The 24,356-nt window shown below is 36.3% G+C and overlaps 1 protein-coding gene across 4 annotated transcripts in view; it reads left to right on the top strand.

Moving 5' to 3' along the window:
* SLIT2 (slit guidance ligand 2) overlaps positions 1-24,356 on the top strand; it is a 403,061-nt gene that overhangs the window by 258,928 nt on the left and 119,777 nt on the right. For 2 of the 4 annotated variants that reach the window (XM_068975688.1, XM_068975691.1), the window contains exons 6-10: positions 4,213-4,284; positions 10,446-10,517; positions 13,093-13,256; positions 14,826-14,837; positions 15,756-15,894. In XM_068975688.1, coding sequence (XP_068831789.1) covers positions 4,213-4,284; positions 10,446-10,517; positions 13,093-13,256; positions 14,826-14,837; positions 15,756-15,894 — 459 coding nt within the window. The remainder of the gene's footprint in view (positions 1-4,212; positions 4,285-10,445; positions 10,518-13,092; positions 13,257-14,825; positions 14,838-15,755; positions 15,895-24,356) is intronic. The other 2 variants (XM_068975687.1, XM_068975690.1) reach the window with 1 other exon arrangement.

Genomic DNA, 24,356 nt, shown 5'->3' on the forward strand with positions numbered 1-24,356 from the left:
TTATCAGGTTAGCGAAATGTTGTCATTCTCTCATACTGATTCTAATCACTTTGATGTGTTTTAAGTCAACTAAATTCTTGGAGTTTGTCATCTTGCCGTAGTGAGTTGAATATGAATGAAACTTTCTCATACCTAAAAAACTCTGGCAAAATTGGAACCTAGTCATAACAATTTTGTTGACAGTATGTACAGACTCTGCTTGGCTTCGAAATTATTAAAGATTTTTTATGTTCACTATTATTCCAGAGGTAAGTATGTTTTATGGTGTTCTAATTCTTACAAAAAGAAAATCAATTTGTAATAAGATCTTATTACTTGGACACTGCACTGAAATATGAATTTTCTATGGATAAGAACAAAACCAACTAAAGTTAATGCAGGAAGATGTGTTTTGTATGTGTAATTCAAACAGTCTGGTATATAGATTGTTAACAATGAAAACAGGAAATCTTAGGAAAATAAGCAACAGAATACAGTGTCTCCAGTTATGTTTTAAGATTCCAAGTAAGCAAATGTACAAACTTTTTGTCATTTAATATACCTCTTTGTTAAAATTTATGTCTAGCAACATTTTATATTATCTTTCATACCAAAAATTAATCAAAATCCAAAATTAGACTGTTTTTAGTCTTAAAGAAAAGCAGATCAGCTTTGGAAATTTTATGTGAGAGAGGCACGGAGTGATCACACTTGATAAACGTGTGCTGCATTGTTGAATGCAGTGCTAGAAAAAATTAAATAAGCAGTCTAGAGTTATTCTAGAGCATCAGAAGACGAATAGTTACCATTAAAAATAGAATCATAGAGTGTTAATGCTGAGAGAAATCTGAAAACTCCAGGAGATGGTGAGGGACAAGGAGTACTGGCATGCTGCAGTCCACAGGGTCGCGAAGAGTCGGATGTGACTTCGTGACTGAAAAACAGTATGTTTTTAACAACATCATTTTCACGAAATTAAAGAGAAAGTCACTGCTTCAAACCACACACATACAAACTAGGAGAGTGATGGATCAGAGGGAGGGGGGATTTGGAATTTGAACAGAAGCAGAGAGGAGGGTTGGAGGTAGAAAATAAGGAGGAGAAGACTCAGCAGCCTGGAGGAGAAGACTCAGCAGCCTGGATGAGACTAGGCAGGTTAGAAGTCTAAAGGAAACCACCTGGTCCTATCCATACCATTCTTCCTCCCAGGAAAATGAGAAAAGTGCTAGCTCGCTTTTCCCTGGAAAGTAGGCTAAGTTAGAAAAGGACCCTCAAGCTGTTAGAGACACCCAGTACTCTTTTATCATTCACAGATCAACAAATTTACCTTATGTCTGGATAAATAGCTGTAATGTTACTTATTGGAAAAGCGAAAAAGTTTTCCTCTTACTAATTACTTAATTCCGAACAATTCCATGGCGTGGTGTGTAATCACATCTAAATGTGCCACTAAACTCATGGCTGACTGCATCCTTTCCTGTTTATAAAAAAGCAGAAGTGCCCAGGGTTTAAAAGGTGGTGAAGGAAATGAACAGCATGAGAGAAACAAGGTGCAGAAAAATAGTCCAGAAACTCTGAAATAAATTACACTTTTGTATAGCTTTGACACTGTTTATCTTGAACGATATGCAGATAAACAGAGGTTTGTGCAGAGATTTTCTCATGAGGAATCATGTGAGTACAGTACTTTCCATAAATGTAACTTTGAATATTAAAAAAATCTATCCATTGATGAAAAAATTGTCTGCTTTGATTTTCATTATCCTTTCAAATGAGTAGCATTTTCATAAAATACCTTCCTTCCCAGAAGATATTTGACCTGAGACATGACAGCATCCAGGAAACTGTTAGGGAAGAATTTGGTCTTATGAGAACCGAATATCCTTAATGTTTTAGGGCCAATAAGGGCTTAGACTTCTGTTAAGAATCAGAAGAAGCATATAATCATGAGCAGTGTTAAAGAGGGATAAAATTAGCAAAGTTTCCACCAGCGTCTCAACTTCTGATGGTATATAGAAAGTAATCTGCCTTTCAGTACTTGTAGGACAAGATTTGCTTGAGTGCTTTCTGGCAAGCTAGGGCTTCCTTTTGTGTATAGTATGCATGATTTAAAAGAAGCTGTGTCAGCACTGATTTATACATTGACAGCTAAGGATAATAAGGTATGGGCAAACATACAGCTCACCCTTTTACAGATTAACCTGGAGACTGCATTAGGCAAATTTGATAGCATTAAAAGATTTTGCCAATTTGTCTGGAAACAATTTCTCTTTTGTAGTGTGTCAAGGGTAACACTTCATGCCATTGTACTAATTTAAATGGCTTTGATAAATTGTTCAAGAGGTTAGAGAATAGTAGTGCAGATATATATTTAGCACTTTAAAATAAAAAAAAGGCTATTAACTTAATTGTTAAATGAATTTAATCTGTAAAAATCAAAAGTGCTCCAGAATCTAAGTGTTTTCTTGGAAGCGCAGCAACCATATTACATCATGAGTCTTTAAAAGTCTTCTTAGAAAATAAAATTATATATCCACATACTTCCTAATAAGCAGAGATGTCTTCTGCTGTTACAGTTGCATGAGTGGTAGCTGTTATTTGGGGAAAGCCTTAGTTTATACAGGCAATAAAATGGTATCTTCTCCAGGCTCACCTTTTTTATATTGCACATCTTAGATCGCACAATTTGCATGGCATCAAGGTAGCCTCCTGTATGATTATGTCCCCCAGAGACCTTCTTAAAAATGAGATGTATATTTCATGAGACATTCTCTATGTACATAATTTTTAAAGGAGGGAATTTGAAGAGGCCCCTCTGAAAGTCACTGAATTAAATCATTGCCCCTTTATTCAATCGCCTTGTGAGAAAAACAGCTATTTCAAACAGTTCCCTTAAGAACAAACCTCAAATGTAAATTAGGCCTTTTTGGTAAATCTTGTGCTTGAAATAATACAAAGATCCTAATCTTTGTATTAGGGTCATAGGCCTACCCTATTTATGTATCTCCCTTCCCAATGCATGCAAGGCTGAAAACTCACCTATATCATCAACCATTTGGTTTTTATCTCAAGTGAAACATTAAAGTACTTTTTATTTATAAGAACAATAATACCACTAAGCATCAGGCTACTAGATTTTAGATAAAAGCTGATTATTTGTTTAAGAAAAAAGGAGAAAGCAGTGGGATTTAGTACTTAGTTGTCTGTTTCAACCAAGTAAATTCCTTAGTATGAACAAGGAAATTTTAATTCCCCAAACAAATGGTAGGAGAAAGCAAACTTAAGTTTGAAACATGCTTTATTTTCAATTTTTAAACATTAATAAGTGAGTAATAACTGCTGGAGAAGAGTTACTTGAGTTTTGTGTTATTTGGAATGAATTAATACAGCTTTAAATGTTTGACTGTAGATATACGTAGAATTTTATTCTTGCTGCAGTATGTGTTTCTTCGTGTTTGGGGCTGAAATCAGTGTCTTTGAGAAAATAATTTTTTTTTTTTTTTTTTAGTTTTCTAAAAAGTTGGTTTCTGGAGAGTGGTATAATTTGAGAAGCTCTTTAACTGAAAAATCTGTAATATTTACAGTGCCGTGGATTCACCATTAATGATAGTGCAAATTATGGAAACAGTGAAGCTTAATATGAAACAACTGGTCGCTTTTTAAAGTATATGCCTAGTTGGGAATAGCAAGGAGATAGATGGGGTGTCGTTTCTCTTTCTTGATTTGAAGTTCTTGAAGAAAAGCTGCTTTTAAAAGAAGAAAACCTAAAAGTAGTCTTGCTCTTTCTTGCCAAGGATAGTGAAATTAACATGCAGCTGGGCTTCTCTGATAAATGGATTCTGTTAGGTCACTGAGGGGTGCATGTGACATTAAGTGATTTACAGTCCTTTACCTTAATGAAATTGTTTCAGCAAGATGACGCTGAAAGCTCTTAATGGATAGCTTTTCTTGATGTAATGAAATTGCATTCCTATGGCATTTAATATAAGGTGCAGTTATTATTTACTGGCGCTTTCCGAGGGCTGCTATTTGCACAGACAGTTCAGAACAAAAAGAGATTTCAGTGGCGGCACCGAGGCCAGAATGGCTTGTGACATTCTTCTGCAGATGAGTGGATTTGTGAGAGCATTTTGGTTGTTGCGGCTAGGGCTTGAGAGACCCTTCAGGAGACTTCCTTTCACCTAACCCTGCTAGTGTCCAGTCTTTTACATATTCTTCTAATCTGTTTAACAGGCAACTGGATTACAACCAGATCAGCTGTATTGAAGATGGGGCATTCAGGGCTCTCCGGGACCTGGAAGTGCTGTAAGTACCGCTTATTTCTCTTACTCTTTTAACCAGAGCTTTGTGTTTAGGGAGTGCTAACGTGGATGCTTATCTGTTAGCTTGAAATCTTGTGTCAGAATGGTTTCTGAAAGAGAAAGAGAGCCCTTAAATAACTCAGAGCAAATGCAGAGAAGAGTGGAAATGCATGGGTGCAAAATCGTGTATATCATATCTGTATGCCTAGGTAGAACTGTTTAATTTTGAAAAGACACTCACATGTTCACACGTATTGTCTTTTAAGTGTTTCTCCTTGTGGTAAAACAGTCTCATACACGGGATTTGTAAGAATTTCCAGAATTGCTATAAATATAGATAGCATCGGTTGTACCGGAAAAATTACACAAAAAAATAAACCTTAAGAGCTGATATGTTGGGATATTTTAGTTGCTGTGCGATGGAAAGACATTTCTCATTTTAAAATATCATTTTAACTAGATAGCTTACCATCTTTGTAAGGTTATTTTAAAATGTACTTTCTAAATTTAATAAGCCGCCTATTAGGTCCATTTTAAACTCTACTAACTTCATAAAGTACCACACACAGATTTGAATTATAATTGGCATTTTCTGTCCTTTCCTGCTGGATAGACATTGCTGAAAAATTGATTAGAGGCAACTGAGTAATCTCTACAGATATTTGACACTGTAAAAATAATTTTAATGACATTATTAATTATAATGAAAAATAATTTTAACGAAAACTAGTTCCTAAAGCTGCATAAGCCGCCTATACACTTCTGAAAAATTTCCCCAAAGATTCACCTTTCTAACTTTTTAAGTATACTTACTAATTTTTCCCTCCAATAAAATATAGTTCTAAGATATAATTCTCCCCTGACTCAATTTATTCATCGATCTGAATCTAAATTAAATGTGAAGAGGTTTTGAATTTTTAGTTCATGTATTAAAAGTTATCAGAAATTATGAAATTCTTCCAAAAAAAGATCCCATTGCTTTATAAATTGAGTTTGAAGAACAGAGTGTAATTCTGAATAAAGTTGATTGTTTCAACTAGGATGGCTTATTTTAACAATTTTTCTATATGGTTTTGGTGTTAATTGTGAATAAATGAAACTAATTTCTAGCTGCATCACATACAGTTATTATTTTTAAAGAATTATATAAGAATGATTTGATTGAAATAAAATGTTCTGAGGATATACACTATTCTCTAACCATGTGAGAGATGTTAATAAGAATCTACCTTATTCTAAAGGAAAAAGAAATTTAAAGTGCTTATTATACAAACTGTAGTTATAAGTTCACTTTTAAAATTGTGTTCCAGAGCCATTTTTAATATAGGAAGTTCACTAGTGCTATTTCAAAGTCAAAATAACTGCAGTACAGCTATGATTTCTTGACAGTGCTCTGACATCAGAACTATAGTCAATGTCACTAAACCCATATGTGAAGAGACTACCACATGTACTATTTAGTTGAATAGCGCAGATCAAATGAAAGAATTTGTTACTAATGGTACCAAACACTTTATGAAAAATTTGCTGAATGTTTTGAATGAATTGACTATCATAAAATATTTCATTATTAAGCAAAAGAACTTACTTATTAGATATAGAATAACTAATATAAATGTAATATATTGAGATATGTTGAGTGCTCTACATATATTTGAGAGAGAGAGAGAGGAAGTAGCTGCTATGTGCCAAGCACTGTGGTCAGCACTGGAAACACTTTACCCACAAATACAATAACTCTTCATTTACTTTTTTTGGTTCTAAACTAATATCATTGTTTCGAGAAGCAGTAAATTCAAGAAAACACAGTCACCTCATATATATTGTTGGGTTTACAAAATATCTAAAAGATGACTTTTGTAAGACCTACTGTCATGAAACATACCAAAGAATGATAAATATCTCATGGTTCATGGAGTCAAAATAAAAATTCAAAATGTTGGAAACTCTTTTGAGTATTTTAATATGTAGATCTCAAAAAGCTAGCTAATGGTCAGAGTTTGTTAAAGGAAATAATTAAAATCAGCACGAAACAAGGAAATGTAAATTTTTATCAAAGACTTTTAATGTTTTGTGTTAAAATTTTATAAAGTCAAGCAGACATTCTGTTAACATATGTTAATTTTTTTAATGCTTGTGATTGACCCAACCTTTGGAGAAAAAATTAATGAAGAATTTAAGGCTGACTTGGATAGAGCAGTGGAAAGACTAAATATGTTAAGCCCTAAATCTCCTAATCTCTTGACAAGTAAATCAAAAGTTCACCCATTATAAACAGTTAGTCTGGGGCTTTTTAAATATAAAGCTACTGTTTTAAATACAGAGTTCAGAAAGTAGGTTACCCATTTTGATTGTTTCTATCATCCATGACTCTTTAAGAGATATCTTTTTATTATGTGGAAATAATGAAAGAGCTTGAATTTGCGCATCACCCTAAATTTCAGGTTTCTAATATTTTACATCTTTAAAAATGTTAATTTGTGATTCATTTGCAAATGTATGAATATACTGAGGCCAAACAGGGGAAGATGGGTATAAACATACTGAGCCACTGATGAAAATTTGTTTCATTAAAATATATATTAAGGGAGAGAGTGAATAAAGTTCAAGAAGGAAAAGCCAAGGTAGATGAAAGCAGGGAGACAGTTTATCACTTGTATGTTCTTAATGAATTGACTTTTTATGGAAATTCTCATTGATAGGATTTAGAGTTTATTTTCCTAATAAGATACTGTGTCAAAAGTAACACTGGAAACTAATTGTAGATCAGTATTTTCTTTTCCTTGGACACTAGATTCAGAAATGACATATATCCCTTGACTTGCCAGTTTTATATGGTTTATTTTTCTTTTCTATAGAACAGACATAATTTAATTTAATTGAAACATAGTGGTTCATATCCATCCAGTATCAGACTCTGCCAAATCCTATGCTTAGCACTTGGGAATAAGAAGAAATAAATCAAGACTGAAGTCTGAGAGGGCCTAAATGATTACCAAGACTAACATTTCTATTTACCCACCAGGATATCCTTTGTACACGAATATATTCTCATTACAAAGACAAAATCTTGAGGTTGAACATAGAAATAGATTTTCATACAGGAAAAAGTGTTCACAAGTAAAGCAGTATATAAATTTGCATTATTTTATAATAGGAATTTATATAACACCTGCATGTTATTATACCTAATCAACACTTATTGTTAATTTCAAAATAATTTCATTGGTTCCACATATTGTTCAGTTACCAGATATTAACATCAATATTGCTTTGCCAGCATCATGCATGCTACATGCTAAGTCGCTTCAGTCGTGTCCGACTCTGTATAACCCTTATGGACTGTAGCCCACCAGACTCCTCTGTCCTTGGGATTCTCCAGGCAAGAATACTGGAGTGGGTTGCCTTGCCCTCCTCCAGGCGATCTTCCCAACCCAGGGATCAAACCCTTCTCTCTTAAGTCTTCTGCATTGGCAGGCGGGTTCTTTACCACTTGTGCCATCTGGGAAGCCCTTGCCAGCATCAACACTAAATAAAAATACTAAGATAATTTCTTTAGTTGAATTAAATGAATTGACATTTTGAGAAGTCTTCAAATTGATAGCCACGGGCTTCAGCGTGCAATGTAAACTCTTTTGTGTGGAATTAAAAGAAACTAATGGCTTCCCTTCTTTACCGGCTTCCCTGGTGGCTCAGACAGTAAAGAATCCGCCTGCAATGCAGGAGACCTGGGTTAGATCCCTGAGTTTGCAAGTTTCCCTGAAGGAGGGCATGGTAACCCACTCCAGTGTTCTTGGCCTAGAGAGTCACCATGGACAGAGGAGCCTGGTGAGCTACAGTCCATAGGGCTGCAAACGGTGGGATACGACTGAGCAACTATGCACAGCACAGCATAAGAAGCTGTAGTTCAAAATTAATGCATATCTGCTGAGTGTGAATTATTTTTTTTAAAGTTATCCCCAAAGTCACATTATCCAACAGTCAGTATGCTGTGTACTCTGAAGATTTAAACCGTATAAAGTCAGCATAAATTTTGAGGATAGGAAAAGGGGTCATTTAAAGCAAATCCCTTTGAGAAGTGAAACCTTTTATTTCAGACATCGAGATATGTTTTAATGGTGTTTGAGAAAAATCTCATTCCACTTGAGTACCAGGAAATACTAGAAGCTTTTAGATAACGTAAGTCAACCAATTCAGCGCTTTATAGGTCCTTCATTCAGCGTTTTTTTTTTTTTTTTCCTATGTGACTTGTTTCAGATCAGTCAGATTAGTTCTTACTTCATTCAATACATTCCAAAACTGGATAGTAAAAAGAGTCCATGCATGTTCTAGATCTATAGCTATCGCATCCTGCTTTATGGAGAAATTTAAGTTAATTCCTTGACTCCTGAATACCCTGTATCCCACCATTGATAACCATAGCCACCAGCTAGTCTAAAGTGACCTCAGTGTATCTTGCTTAGCCCAAGCAGAACTGGCCCCATAGCCCATGGAGTCTCTGAAACATTTGAGTTACCAGTATTTAAAAATTAGGAAGCTTGGTCTAAGAGCTTCCATTTCTAGCTTCTTTTGAGCAGATCAGATTGTTTGGCAGCTTTCCATCACAGCAGAGCAATAGTTCATCAGAGCTGAATATTAGCTGCTACAACAAAGAATATCACCATCCCCAAGCTCCTCGTCATCCCCAGCTGTCTGTCTGCTCTTCTCCATCTCTCTTCCCTATTTTATTTCTTTACAAGCAGCCTACTTCTCTCATGTATGTTTCCTGTCTGGCCTCTGTAGACAAGTAAATGTGCAATGTCTAATTCAAACACTTCTCGAGTATCAAACAGCATCCAACTATACCAAAGAACCATCTTTCCTGCCTCCTTCAGCAACTTGTCCTATGTAATCATCACCCAACTGTATCTTCTTTGTACTGGAATCATTTGCCATCTCCACATTTTTCACCCATTGCTGGGATAACTATCTTTCTCACTGTCTTGTCACAGTAAGACTGAGAAAAAAGAACTCTGTCTTCTAAATCTTATTAACTCTAAGTTTTTGTAATTTGTGTAATTGGTTTCCACAATTAATTGTATGCTATTTTAAGACAGGATTTTATGCCTGACTTATTTTCAGAAATTTCATATTGCCATAAAAATAAGAGCCATTCAGGTAATGTTTGATGAATGAATGAGTAATAGTTGTAGTCAAGATAGTAGTAATAATACAACTGACAATGCTTGTGTTAGAGGGAAAGTAGGACAATTTAGAACCAAACAAAGACTGTATTTATTTTCTCTGTATCTCCCTTGACCATCCCTGTTCAAGACTCTAGCTTCAAGAAACCATGATCACTACCACACAGCACTAAACGAAGGACAGGATATGTGACTACAACTAAAAACTGCTGAGGGACTCCCCTGAGGCCCAGCGGCTAAGGCTCCATGCTGCCAACACAAGGGTCCTAGATTCCATCCCTAGTGGGGGAGCTAGATGGCACATGAGCAACCAAGAATTTGCATGCCACAACTAAGGATCCTGCATGCCTCATCCCAGAGCAGCCATATAAATAAAGAAAGAAAGAAAAACTGCTAGAATATGTTAAGCTTTTACTATATTGCTACAGCATATCTTGTCTTTTCTACTCAATGCAAATACCAAATATAGATATCATTCTTCCTACTCAAATTTCAACAGTGGCTGATGTCCACAGGAAAGAACCATTAGCAGGACCTGACAGAACTGATTGTGTGTTATTGTTGTGAGATTTTAGCTGGAGACTTCAAATGGGTTTGTTTACTCGTGGACACTGATAATACATAATACCCTTCAAGGAACGGTAACTCTTCAATTTTTTTTTTTGTCTGATGTTCTAATGGCTCATATTCATTCCTTAACCAATATCAGAAGTAGATATGTAGGTACAAAGTGCATAAAACTACATGGTCAAAGATACTGTGGCTAAAGTCATAGGTTTGTAATAAGTGTTTGATGAATGCATGGCAGTATGTTAAAGTACGAAATTTATTTGTCATCTTGCATATAATATAGTGCCTTCTTGATGCCATCTTTACCAGATACTTGTTCTGCATAATCACAAGAAGTTTTTTCTGTGTTAGCATATGGAATGATCAGTAAATTTTCATATCTAAAATTTCTGACTTTTTTTTTATTCTACAGCACTCTCAACAATAACAACATTACTAGACTTTCTGTGGCAAGTTTCAACCATATGCCTAAACTTAGGACTTTGTAAGTAGCTTCAATATATATAAAATCAATTTAATCAATTGATTCCCCTTAAGTAGTATTTTTAGCAAGTAAAGAATATGACCATTAGTTCATCATGGGCTAGACAAGGGAAACACCACTTTTTAAAAAGTTATCGATATAATATTGAAATAAATGAACTATTATTCTGAAAACTTGAGAGCTTCCTTTTAAATAATATGTGTTATGGGAAGTTTGGGAGGGGAGGAAAACATTTACTTTGAGCTATTGTGGAGGTCACATTTCATTAAGAAATGAAAGACTCCTTGATTGGCTGTCAGAAATGATAAATGGTAAATCTTTATGATATTATTACTATACAGCAAGCAATCCTAATAAAGCTAAAGTGGCTCTCCAACAGTCTTTGTAATGTAAACCCTTTAGTGCTTCTATAATTAAGGTTGTGTCAGCATTTATATTTTAAAATATCTTTTCAGGGGTTACAGATGGACATTAAAATATTTTAGATGGATAAAAATTATTCTCTAATAAAAATGTTTGCTACAGCTAGATTTTTTTTTTCTTTAAGAGCAGAATTAATCTTCAAAACCCAGGATGGGGTATTTAGTTAAAGCATTTTCAGAGATAAATCTCATTTGAATTGGGTTTCACAATCACGAATCACCTTGACATAAAAAGTATATCATATACAATACATGAGAAATTGTGGAAAAAATAACCAAAGCATTGGACTTCTTAAAAAAAAAAAAGTGTGTTTAAGTAAGGTAAATATATGTTGATAGTGTTTTGAAAATAGCTTTCATTTTTACAGTAGCTTATAACTCAAAACGTTACATTTATTTTCTCTCTTTAATCAAAAATTAGTTTAATTGCCACTTTTTAATGAGTGAGATGTCAGTACTAATTCATGTTTTCTCATTAAAATCAAGTCTTCATGGGATGGCATTATAATTTCCTTGGGAAAATATTCAGCAAAATAAAATCATTCCAAAAGCAAGCAGATATAACTAAATTTTGTTTTCTTGGGGCTGTCAGATTGAGACTAATCTGGCCCAGTGGGTCCAGTTCACTCAAACTCTATTTGATGAAATTGGTTTCTCATTAACTTTAGCTATTTTTTAAAAAAACAAATTGATCAAGCTTTCAATCTGTGAAAAGCTAAAGCCACTAAGATTGCAGAAACTCTGTCATCTGCATTTTTGATAGTGAGTCTTATTTTCATGTAAAAAAAATCCACTACAGTTTGTCATACTATTCGGGTTTTTAAAATTTTATATTGTTTTCTCATTTCAAATATATATGCATCTAATCGAATCACTATAATGTGCTTGGTTTAAATGGAAATATTTACAGAGCAAAGGTATGGAATGTGCTTTGTAGCTTCCAAAAGATGCCACTGACCTCCTAGCAAACTTCACCAGAGGTCACCCAGCCTTCCCCAAATGTACCTTTCTGTCCTGTGGTATGCCATCTAGTTTCAATGGAAGACAGTCTGTTCTGTATCTTCAGGCTCAAGGAGAATGTAAAACAGTCATCTAATTTTAAATTCCCTTGCTTTGGTTGTTTCATTATTCTATATTATCATTGCTACTTAAAAATTCCATTTTTATGGTCCAATTATCTTTCTGGACTGAGTTCCATGTTTTAATATCCATTACTGTTATTGGGTTAGAATTGAGCACATCAGCTAAAAAGGGCTAAAATGGTATTACTGTGTCATAGGTGATTCTGGGAATGATGCTATGATTTATAGTTTTGGGTGTCCTTTTCTTTAGTTTGAGAAAATATAAAAGCCAGTTTGAAGTCATTTACCTAATTTAGTGGATATATTTGTCTGATATTTTACAAATGGAGAAGTGCAATTTGCCACTTGGAAGGGATCCATGATCTGGTATGGATCTGTGCCAGCGTAGAGGGGACTGGCTTAATTCCTTCACTCCCAGCCATCTATGTCTTTTAATTTCAATTCCTGCTCTTTGAGGCTATGTCTCCAAGAGCCAAAAGCAGCTAATCCCTTTTATTGCGATTAAACAAAAAGAAGGAAATCAGAATCAGGATGTGAAAAGAAGCAGTTTATATTGAATTATTATTCTGTCTGGTTCAGCAAAAAATGAAAGTGACCTGCTAAAAAGGTTCTGCCAGCAGTTTCTAGAGAGACTAATAATGACAAGACTAACTGGGAACCAGACTGGGAACCACAACTTTTATTAACATGCCTCCTACCCCTACCTGGCCTCTGATCTTCCCATTTCTCTGCCCACCCCCGTTGACTGCCAGTATGTTGGAACTGTAAAGCAGTTTGCCTCGGACTTCTGTGTGTCTCTTTGTCTCTTTTTCTCTTTGAATAGACAGCGGCAAAAGATTTTCATGGTCATGTTCAAGCTCTCTGTGTATTTGCTTAGCTCAGTAGATGAAGAGGGACTTGAGTTTGTGGTTATCAGTTTAATTTTTAGGAAAATAATTAAGTTGGCCCATATTAAACTTTAACCTATTTTATGTTGAGATATAAACTTATATATTATTATGAATGAACTTTGCAAATTTTGAAATAACTCCATTCTGTTTTCTTGCTTTAAACTGCTTGGCTCTCATTTAGTCGACTCCATTCAAACAACCTATATTGTGACTGCCACCTGGCCTGGCTCTCGGACTGGCTGCGCCAAAGACCTCGGGTGGGCCTCTACACCCAGTGTATGGGGCCATCTCACCTGAGGGGCCACAATGTAGCTGAGGTTCAAAAACGAGAATTTGTCTGCAGCGGTAAGGGAGAAAGAACGTTCCTGTTTTCATATTCCTGTATGCTATGATGTAAGGAACTGTGCAGTGTGCATGCTTGAAAGGTTTCACTGTTCCTCACTAACCTTTGCAGTTGTACATTAATCACTCCATGGAAATCCTCTGTGTTCGTGATGATGGTCATAGGCTATAAGACAATCCTGCATGGTTGGCAATTACTGATGACTTGTACCTAAGTTATGATGAAGGATTTTTAAGTTTTCACTCCAAGAGAAATATAAGAACTTTTGAGATTATAGTTCTGTTTGCTACTCATGATTTTCCCTTTAAGTAAGATCATTCTTACTTTGATCTTAACAATTGGAAAAATGACGAACAAGAATTGGATCCTGGCTGGGAAATTGAAAGAGTAATAGAACTGTAGTTGAAAAGTGATAAAACACTTTTCATGTATACATATGTACTAATCGTTCAGTTCTGCCTAAAAGAGATCGATGACTGGCTTCAGTAGCAAAAATCTAAAAACAAAAATAAGACATAGGTTATGTAAAGTATGAATAGGTGACTTTCAGTTCCTTCTATGTGTTTAAGTATTTCATGTATATTTACCTCCCTCATAATATCTGTAGAGAACTGTAATATTATCTTTATATTAGAGATTTAAATGCTAAGAAAAAGAGATGGTAAGTAACCTTGTGCAAGGTTACAGAGTTGAGCTCAAGGACCTCAACCTGCCACAGTCTGATTCCCAGTTCATATAAATTATATGTTAATATGTTGCATAAAGGCCTTTCCACGTGGCACTAGTGGTAAAGAACCCTCCTGCCAATGCAAGAGTTGTGAGAGATGAGGGTTCAGTCCCCGGGTCAAGAAGATTCCCTGGAGGAGGGCACGGCAGCCTTCTCCAGTATTCTTGCCTGGACAATCCCATGGACAGAGGAGCCTGACAGGTTACTGTCCATGGGGTCCCAAAGAGTCAGACACAACTGAAGTGACTTACCACACATGCGTACACATGTTGCCTAAATATTAACATATAATTCATAAATGTAAGACTGTTTCTGCTTTAGAAGTGTTTGTTCAAAATAACAACAAAGCAAAATGTTAAAATATTTGTGTTTATAATGCATCATAAGAGGCTTCTCTCGTGGTAAACATGGTAAAGAATCTGCTTGTAATACAGGCCTGGGTTGGATCCCTGGGTCGGGATGATGCCCTGGAGGAAGGCATGACAACCCACTCCAGTGTTCTTGCCTGGAGAGTCTCATGGACAGAGGAGCCTGGTGGGCTACAGTCCAGGGGATCACAAAGAGTGCGACACGACTGAGCAGTTTTCTCTTTCACTTTCAATGCATCATAAATAGCAGTTTCCTAAAGGCAGAGTGAGAAGACATGCTAGTTCAGGATTATTTTATTGCTCCCTTTTCAACCTTTTTATGTGTTTTCTCATATTTGTAACTCAAATTTTCATGTAATGTTATGGAACGTTGTCAACAGGTCTGATTGCTTTATGAAAATTTAAATAAGGAAATGACTAACAGTTCGTTACTAACCACTTTTTTCTCTCTTCACTTTTTCCTTCCTGTTTTCTAGATGAGGAAGAAGGCAAGTTGATGTTTCTTATTTAGACTGAGGCTATTTTTGTAAAGTATGAGAACTTGTTGAGAGGGATTGGGTTAGTAATTAGCCAGCAGCCTCTTCCCTGTGAATCCCACCGCTAGGGCCCTTTCTCTGCAGAGCAGAGGGCTGGCCCTGCTGCAGGGACAAACCCAGCGTTTACAGACGCCCATTTGGTACAACGTGCCTGATGGTCTGTTCTTTACCGTTTGAACAGAAAAATTTCGGTATTGAATAGTAAAAACATATAGCTGTGTGTAACTACTTAGGCTAACATTTTAAGCTATACAAAGTCAAAAAAATCATCTAGATTACAACTAACAGAATGACATGATACAACTATCACGACTTCAAAAAAAGCAGTAATTTTGAACCTACCTAGAACTCAAACTTAGCATCATTTATTTTCCTCATACTTATCTGCACAGGATTACTTATTTAGAATCAGCAGTTATGTCCACCAAGAGGGAAGTTTTGCTATTTTCCTTTCCTTCTTTAAGTTAAAGTAAGTTAAGCTACTTAAATTCAGTCAAAACCAGGCTCTGTCTAAGCTTATTAGAAATGAAATACAGATATTAATCTGAAATTGCTGCTTTTTTGAAATTCATAATAGTTTTGTATAGAATTCTAGTTTCAAATCAGAATTTAACCTTTCTCTTAATCTTTCGAATTTTAAAAATTATCATTTTTGTAGTTTTAAAGATCTCATTTGCTTTACCTATGTTGATCCCAAGACATAAATGCATGCTTCCTAAAATATATTTTAGAAACAGTGTCATCATATGATCAGGTATTTAAATACATGAATTTCTGTTCAGTAACATGCTTGTGATTTGAACCAAGTGTACAGGTTGCACACTTAAGAAATTCAGGAAAAAATACAACTCCTATTTGTTTCTTTTTCAGGTCACCAGTCATTTATGGCTCCTTCTTGCAGTGTTTTGCACTGCCCAGCTGCTTGTACCTGTAGCAACAACATCGTAGACTGCCGTGGGAAAGGTCTCACTGAGATCCCCACGAATCTGCCAGAGACCATCACAGAAATGTATGTGCCCCTAATTCCCTCTTATCCCCTCCTCCCCAGTGACCCAAGCCATGATTTTCTTTAGGAGAATCTGGGTATTTCAAAGGCCAATCTGATCGATCAGCTTAGACAAATGTTCCTTTCAAAATTGTGTTGACCCTTACACTGTTCAATTAAATATCTTGTTGAAGTGGCTAGGATTTTTTTTGTTTGTTTGTATTTTTAGCTCAGGTAGAATTAAAAGGAATGAATTTTAAGGAAAAATAGTACTTGCCCTTTTCTTCGGAAAGTGTTATTAAGCTCTTTAGGAAAAATAAGAATGTGAGTACCTTGTCTCTCCAGGTGGATCTCGAGATCTGCCCTTGTCCATTTCTACTTGGAGTGGGCAGGGTGGGGGCAGTAAAAGAGAAAGTGGAGTACTAGATCACAGAAACAAGATAACTAGATGGTGTCTCTCTCCTCATGACATCACATTTTAAAATGCTGTTTCACTGTTTTACTTGAATTATTGTATGAATCTACTACATAGTATAAAAAAGATGAAATCAAAATATATCAGATTTTTAAATTAGTGAGCATTTTAGCTTATTTGACCCAATGGCTGCCTCCATTAAAAGTTAAATTCTTTTAACAAAATATTTCATACCTATTTTGTATGCATCTGCTGGGTTCATTTCTATGTCCTTGCCAAATATAAGTCATATGGATAAAAATAAGGTCACATAAGATATAAAGTGGGCTGCTTTTATCATCTTGGGAAGTGAGCATTAGGAAAAATCTTTACCTTAATATCTACTAAATAAGAAATCACTTGTTAACCACCTAGTCTATGATATGTGTGTATGTGTGTGTGTGTACGTATTAACTCTAAATTGGAATTTAATAGTTTTGATGTGTTTGGCTGAAATAATAAAATAGAACGACTCGTGACAGGGCTACATGCTGCTGCTGCTGCTGCTGCTTAGTAACTCAGCGTATCTGACTCTCTGTGACCCCAGTGACTGTAGCCCACCAGGCTTCTCTGTCCATGGGATTTTCCAGGCAAGAATACTGGAGTGGGTTGCCATGCCCTGCTCGATTTATACTGCGTGCATGCTAAGTTGCTTCAGTTATGCCTGACTCTGCATCCCTATGGGCTGTAGCCTGCCAGGTTCCTCTGTCCACTGGATTCTCTAGCAAAAGTACTAGGCTGGGTTGCCATGCCCTCCTTGAGGGATTCTTCCCGACCCAGGGATCGAGCCAGGGCTCCTGCATTGCAGGCAGATTCTTTACCACTGAGCCACTAGGGAAGCTGGTAGGCCTCCAGAGCAAGCACCAAATAAATCAAGTCATTTTCAAGAACTAGTCATTATTTTTTCACCTATTAACTGCCCTATTTTATAAGAGAATAATCTTAATTCAGAAAACCCACTAATATTATTTTAAAGTATCTAATATGTGCTTAAAAGTGTACTTATAGCTTTGCAGTGCTTGACACAGAAATAGAATAAACATTTGCACATGATAATATTATTCTCATCAAATTTTTAATTGTGGGAACACTACCTTGGCCATAAAGAACATTTGTATATTTTAGCTAACCTTAAAAGAAGAACACTATGTGCCTTGGAAACTGCAAAGGAGAAACATTGGAGACAAAGGGCAGAGGTGGTGGTGAGCATTTCACTTTAGGAATCGCACAGGAAGCGTCATGGAAAATAATGCCTCAAAAAAGACATCTCCATTGAATTTTACAGCCATAGATTACCGAAGGCCTGTCATCTTGGAAGATGTAATATATGACAGAGTAAATAGTAGAAAGACATAGTAAGTGTTCACATAACGGAATTGTGTGTCCATCTATTCAGGCCAAACATTAAGTAAGCACTTACTATAGAAAGGCAACATGCATTCTCCAGAGATCTCTATCAAGTGGCATGCAAATTAAAAGCTGTGAAATGAGGTACAAAGTAACACACATTGTAAAAGAGGAAAAATTAAAGTTCATGGTATTTATTACAGAGAGCCTAAGGTGGAATAGGTTACGTAGTTAACTAGAGTGCGAAAACTTTAGTTTGAACCCGAAGTCTGCCTATCTTTTACTAACTATGAAGCTATAGGCAAGCTGCTTATCCTTTATAGGATTGTCTCTGCCTCTGAACTAATGGTTGTTGTTAGTTTGTAGTGAAAGAATTAACATATGTAGGGCTTCATGTGCTTGTGCATGCATGCTAGGGACGTGTCTGACTCTGTGACACTATGGACTATAGCCCACCAGGCTCTGTCCATGGGATTCTCCAGGCAAGAATACTGGAGTGGATTGCCACGCACTCCTCCAGGGGATCTTCCCGACCCAGGAATCAAACCCACGTCTCTTATGTTTATTGCTTTGTCAGGTAGTTCTCTACCTCTAGCGCCACCTGGGAAGCCCCGTCATGTGCTTAGAAGATAGTAATCATTCAATGAATGATACCTCGATTGTTGAAGCCTTCATGTAGGAGGTAATGTATGAGATATGAGATAGGCCTTAAAGAATAATTAGTGAATGTAATTGCAAAGATGAGAAAGAGTTTGCAGAAGTAATTAACATTATAAGCACAGGCAATAAGAATGGAAGTCTAAAATACTGCCAAACAGGAACTCCATTTGATGGGTTTTTGGTATCTGGGAGAGTTCAGGAAAAGATAAAGTTGAAAAGGTAGGTTGAAACTAATTCATGGAGGCTCTTGATAGAATGAGGATCTAAATCTTTCTTTGCAATGTGTTCGAACACAGGAGTTTGAATCTCCGAGGAGATTAATCTGACATCTATGTACCAGCGATTTGGCAAAAGAAGAGAAGACCAGGCTTGAGGCTTCTATTGTGTTGGTCAAGGGGAGAGGTCATAAGAGCAGGAGCTAGGAAGTAATAGTTGGAATGATGATGTGGAAGCACATGTGATAGCCAGTACAGAAGCCGAATTAATAGGATTTGGCATTTGATGAGAGAGTAATGGAGAAAAATGAACCAGAGATGATGCCAAATTCTTAAGTATGAAGGACATGGATATGGTGGTTGTAACATTGTATGTAAAAAAACTGAGGAGTAGTACAAAAATTGGGAGGGAAGATGATGGTGAGCAAAATTTGTGAAATACTGAATTCCAATAAGGTGTTTAGAGATACTGTAATAATAAAGACTATCATAATTTGGAGCAGGACATGATTTCAGACAAAGACTTTGGAGTAACTGATATTACAAAAAAACAAAGTAGATAGTTGAAGGCATCAAATAGCCAATGAAAAGCAGAAAAAGAGAAGAGAAACCTGAGAGAACTAAATTAAAAGAACAGATGGCCACAATGGATAAAGGAGGAAGGGGCTTCTAGGAAAAATGATCTGCCGAGTCAGATACTCTAGCTGATGAACCAAGAGGAGATCTGAGAATAAGTCTCAGAATTTGACCATATTACTCTTGAAGGGTTCAAGACAGAATGATAGGTGAATGAGTCGCTTTTCAGAGTGTTAAGAAAGATTAGAGGTGATGAATATTGAAGAGAACAGATATGGAGTAGTTTGAAGAGTTTGGCTAAGAAGGGATTTCTTAAGAAGACAGTTGCCACTGCAAAGGGCAGATTTGAATTTATTTTGAGATACAGAAATCTGCCGTCCTTAGAAAATCAGAGAGTAAGAATGGGTTTAGAGAGTCATGAGGGGCTACCCTGGTGGCTTAAATGCTAAAAAATCTGCCTACAATGCAGTAGACCCAGGTTCGATCCCTGTGGTTGGGAAGATCCCCTGGACAAGAGAATAGCTACTCATTCCAGTATTCTTGCCTGGAGAATTCCATGGACAGAGCCTGGTGGTCTACAGTCCATGGGGCCACAAAGAGTCAGACAGGACTGAGTGACTAACACACAGAGTCAAGAGAGTGTGAGAGTTAAGATGTATGTGGGAGCAAGACTGTTCTGGACCTAGAAGGAAACTGCTCAAATCCTGATCATAGGAAAGGAGATGAAAATACTGTTGCTGACTGAGAAAAGAGGAGTGAGTTGTGACATAACAGACGGAAAGGAACAGGAAACTTTTCAAATAGTTTATCTCATGTAGTCTGTTTTTTGTCATAGAGCTTTTCTTACAGTTGCATGCTCTATACATTTTTGTATGATGATAAAAATTAGTAGCTGGAAGTTACACTAAATATATGTCCCACGGAGTCTGTTTGTGTTGAAGAGATGGTGTATCAGGTAAAGCTGTAATAAAGGAGACATGGAAAAATGCAAGGCTCTAGGTGAATTTTACTTCTCTGATCGTTACATTATCAGCTCGATCAGTAGAGCATCTGGTAATAAATCCTATTGATCTTCAACTCCAACAAAATACCCCATTTCTATTCTTTATAGTGGCACAAGTTACTAGCTTAGTGACTCATTTATTTTATTACTCTTTTATTTTTTATTAAAGAATCAGTAAGATTCATAAATATAGAAATAAAGCTAGGCAACATCTTCCTTAAACTTATGGGTTCCATATTTTTAATACATAATGAACTGAACATTATAAACTCCTTTCATAGTTTTCATATAATGTTTTCAATCTGGATTTTTACCATAAATTATCAGTAGAATTTCTTTTCTTTGCAAGTTATCAGACATTTCTAATCCCTTGAAAGCTGACACCTTCATCTTGCTAATTTAAAAAGACCACGCTCTGGACTTCCCTAGTGGTCCAGTGGTTTAGAATCTGTGCTTCCACTGCAGGGATTTGTGAGTAAGGTCCTGCATTCTGTGTGGTGAGACCAAACAAAAAGGAAAGAAAACAGACCATGCTCAAAACAATTAAGAAATCTTGTTTAAAAAGAAAAAAAAAAAGTTATTCAATTGTGAAGTGCCTAAACTGCCTCAGCCTTAGATTTTTTTGGCTCAAAAACCCATATTCCATCTTCCAGCCAGCTGTCAAAAAAAGGTAGATGTGGCTTAGCTTGTTGGAATATCATAAAAGGAATGAATGAAAAAAAATCAGGAGAGGCAAATATCGGAAAGCAGGACACGTTAAGAAACTTACATATGAAGGGAAGAAGCAGAGAGAAAGACAAGGCGTGAAGGTATAGGAATTGTATTTGTATTGCTTTACATCTAGAACCATTGTCTTCTTTCCTAGCCTCTATTAAATAATCTCATATCTCCCTAGATTTTGTCTGTATAGAAGTTAGCACAACTTAATTCAATATTCTGGTTAGTGTCAAACTACCCTATTAGACTGCAGGCTTAATGAGGGCAGGACCATATCTTTTTCCTTCACCACTTTTGTCCCAGAACTTAGCACTGTGTGGGTGGGGAGAAGAACGGTATTGGGGGATGAGCGGGACACAAGCTCAGGAGAGCCTCCAAGCCCCTGTTCTTCATAATAAAAGAAGATGTGATGAAGGAGAATCAACTAGTGACGACAGATGAGGGAAAATAGGATGTATATCAGGTAGAACTAGATTTAGAAGATAGAAGTTGTTGCTGCCCCAGAAGCTGTCCAGCACTTTGCTGCTTTGAACTCTGCTGGTTGAGCACCTTGTTTTCATACAGACGGAATACCTCAGGCAATACACATGGATGGTCTGACCCATGGTGACAAAATCATTAATAGTGAATTGATTCTCTGTATATCAAATCCTCTGAATTAATTTCTTAAATCTTGAGGTATAATATTTTGAATGTCATGTGATAGATTGCTATAAAGTAGACATTTAGTTCTCTTCAGTCCAGTTACAGATTTTCTGTGGCATATCACCTATCCACACCATTATACAGAAATTTCATAAATCACAGAGGACATTTAGACATCAGTTCAGTTCAGTTCAGTTCAGTTGTTCAGTCGTGTCTGACTCTTTGCAACCCCATGAATCACGGCACGCCAGACCTCCCTGTCTATCACCAACTCCCGGAGTTCACTCAGACTCACGTCCATCGAGTCAGTGACACCATCCAGCCATCTCATCCTCTGTTGTCCCCTTCTCCTCCTGCCCCCAATCCCTCCCAGCATCAGAGTCTTTTCCAATGAGTCAACTCTTCACATGAGGTGGCCAAAGTACTGGAGTTTCAGCTTCAGCATCATTCCTTTCAAAGAAATCCCAGGGCTGATCTCCTTCAGAATGGATTGGTTGGATCTCCTTGCAGTCCAAGGGACTCTCAAGAGTCTTCTCCAACACCACAGTTCAAACACATCAATTCTTCGGCGCTCAGCCTTCTTCACAGTCCAACTCTCACATCCATACACGACATTTAGACATAGGTTGTGACAATTTAGTATGTCTTGTTCACTCTTAGTTCTTATTGTTTTTCATCTTGGTTGCATTTTCCAGGCCTGCAAAGCTGGGAACCATACAATTTGTCTTTTAATTTGTCTGAAGATCCCTGAAGATCAGGGATCTTCTCTGATCTTCAAATTTTGTTCAAATTTGTGTTCAAATTTTGGGAAGGGAAATTCTGGTAATCAAGTTCTCAGGTCAGGTCCTACGAAAGTTGCCTCAGTGTTTTCTAAGATGTGTTGCAAATTCTCAAGTTATAGTGCTTGTTTTGGATGTGGGAAATGGCAACCCACTCCAGTATTCGTGCCTGAAAAATCTCATGGACAGAGGAACCTGGAGGGCTACAGTCCAAAGGGTTGCAAAGAGTAGGACACAGCTGAGCAACTAAGCACACATTCAGTAAATGGAAAGGGAACTCACTCTCTGGTATAAGCTCACTGCACTGCTTTTACTCTGCTAGTAGTAAAGAAGACTCTCTCAAAGAGATTCAGAATGTTGGAGGTTGGATATGAAGTTTAGGAGTACATTTTTTTCCTTTTGTTTCCTCTGGATCATTTGCATGCATATTTATAAAGAAATGAAAGTGAGAATGATTCTTGAATGCTGTATCTGATTATAAACTGCATGCTTGACATTGAACATCTGATTTAGAAAATATATCTTTGTCCTCCATTTCTGTTTAGGCGCTCTTCTTGTGTTTAACTCTTCTACATGCTATTTTTGCATTTGAACCCTTATTTCAATTAATTGTACTTGTCAAATTTTGAATCTGCATATTTCAAAGTTATTTGAGTTTCTGTTGGTGAAAAAGTGATTGCTTTAGTCACTCAGTCGAGTCTGACTCTTTGCAACCCCATGAACTGTAGCCCACTAGGCTCCTTTATCCATAGAATTCTCCAGGCAACAATACTAGAGTGGGTAGCCATTCCCTTCTCCAGAGGATCTTCCCAACCTAGGGATCAAACCCAGGTCTCCTTCATTGCAGGTGGATTCTTTACAGTCTGAGCCACCATGGTAGAGATATATAAATTAGATTTGGTCAATATGTTTTTAAATAGCCTATTGTATATTAGCTTATTAGGAAAGTTACAAGTTCTCATGAAATCAAGCATGACTTTTTTACTTTAACATGTACTCAGGAATGTCTTAGCTCACAGTATAGCTGTCATGCTGTGTAACTGTTTCATTTTCTTTTAATTTTGCAGATTTTGAAAATAAATTTTAAAAATAAACATAATATGTAGTTTGACTAATTTTTATAGCACATGTAAATTACCTTGACTTTCGAGGTTTCCCTGGTGGCTCAGCTGGTAAAGAATCCACCTGCAATGCAGGATCCCTGGGTTGGGAAGATCCCCTGGAGAAGGAACAGCTACCCACTCCAGTATTCTAGTCTGGAGAATACCATGGTCTCTTCCATGGGGTCACAAAGAGTCGGACATGACTGAGCGACTTTCACTTTCACTTTTTCCTTTTATTATTTAGACAATATTGAACAAATATCTGTCTGAAGTTTTCATAGCATGATTCCATTATAAGTTAGGAGCTTAAAAAAATACATAGTAATTTTGCTTCCTGCAGAAAGCAGAGAGCTTTTTGTTCAATATACAAAATAAAGATCACCATTGTGTTTCCTCAGAACAAACATCTTACTTAATTCTTAGTTATCAGTAGCCATGCTTAGTGTAATCCCTACAGCAATTTTGATAGTTCCACAGCAAAATAGTATAAGATAAATTTGGTAAAATACATTTATAGATTAAACTGTATCTGTAGTTCCAGAGGCCATTGAGTTCACTAATAATCATTGGAGTGTTTTCATCTTTATCATGGCAAAATTCTCAATTTTATATCCATATCTTGATTATCTTGATATCATTAATTGCTATGGAATTAAATAGAGGAGCAATCATCTTTGTAAAGAAAATTCATTTTTATTAAGAGCATAGGTTCATGATAAGAAAATAATATGCATCAATTTCCCTCAATTTACTTCCTTGTTTTCAGTTTTACTAAGGAATAATTGACAAACACAATTGCATATATTCAAAGGGTACATCATGATGATTTGATATACTTATTCATTGTGTGGTGATTACAAAGATCAAGATAATTAATACATTCATCACCTCAAATAGTTAACTCTTTGTTTCTGGCAAGAATGCTTAAGTTCTACTCTGAGCAATTTTCAAGTATACAATATTTGAAATATATTAACTGTATTTTCC

Source organism: Capricornis sumatraensis, chromosome 7 (genome assembly GCF_032405125.1).
Source record: "Capricornis sumatraensis isolate serow.1 chromosome 7, serow.2, whole genome shotgun sequence".
NCBI lineage: Eukaryota > Metazoa > Chordata > Mammalia > Artiodactyla > Bovidae > Capricornis > Capricornis sumatraensis.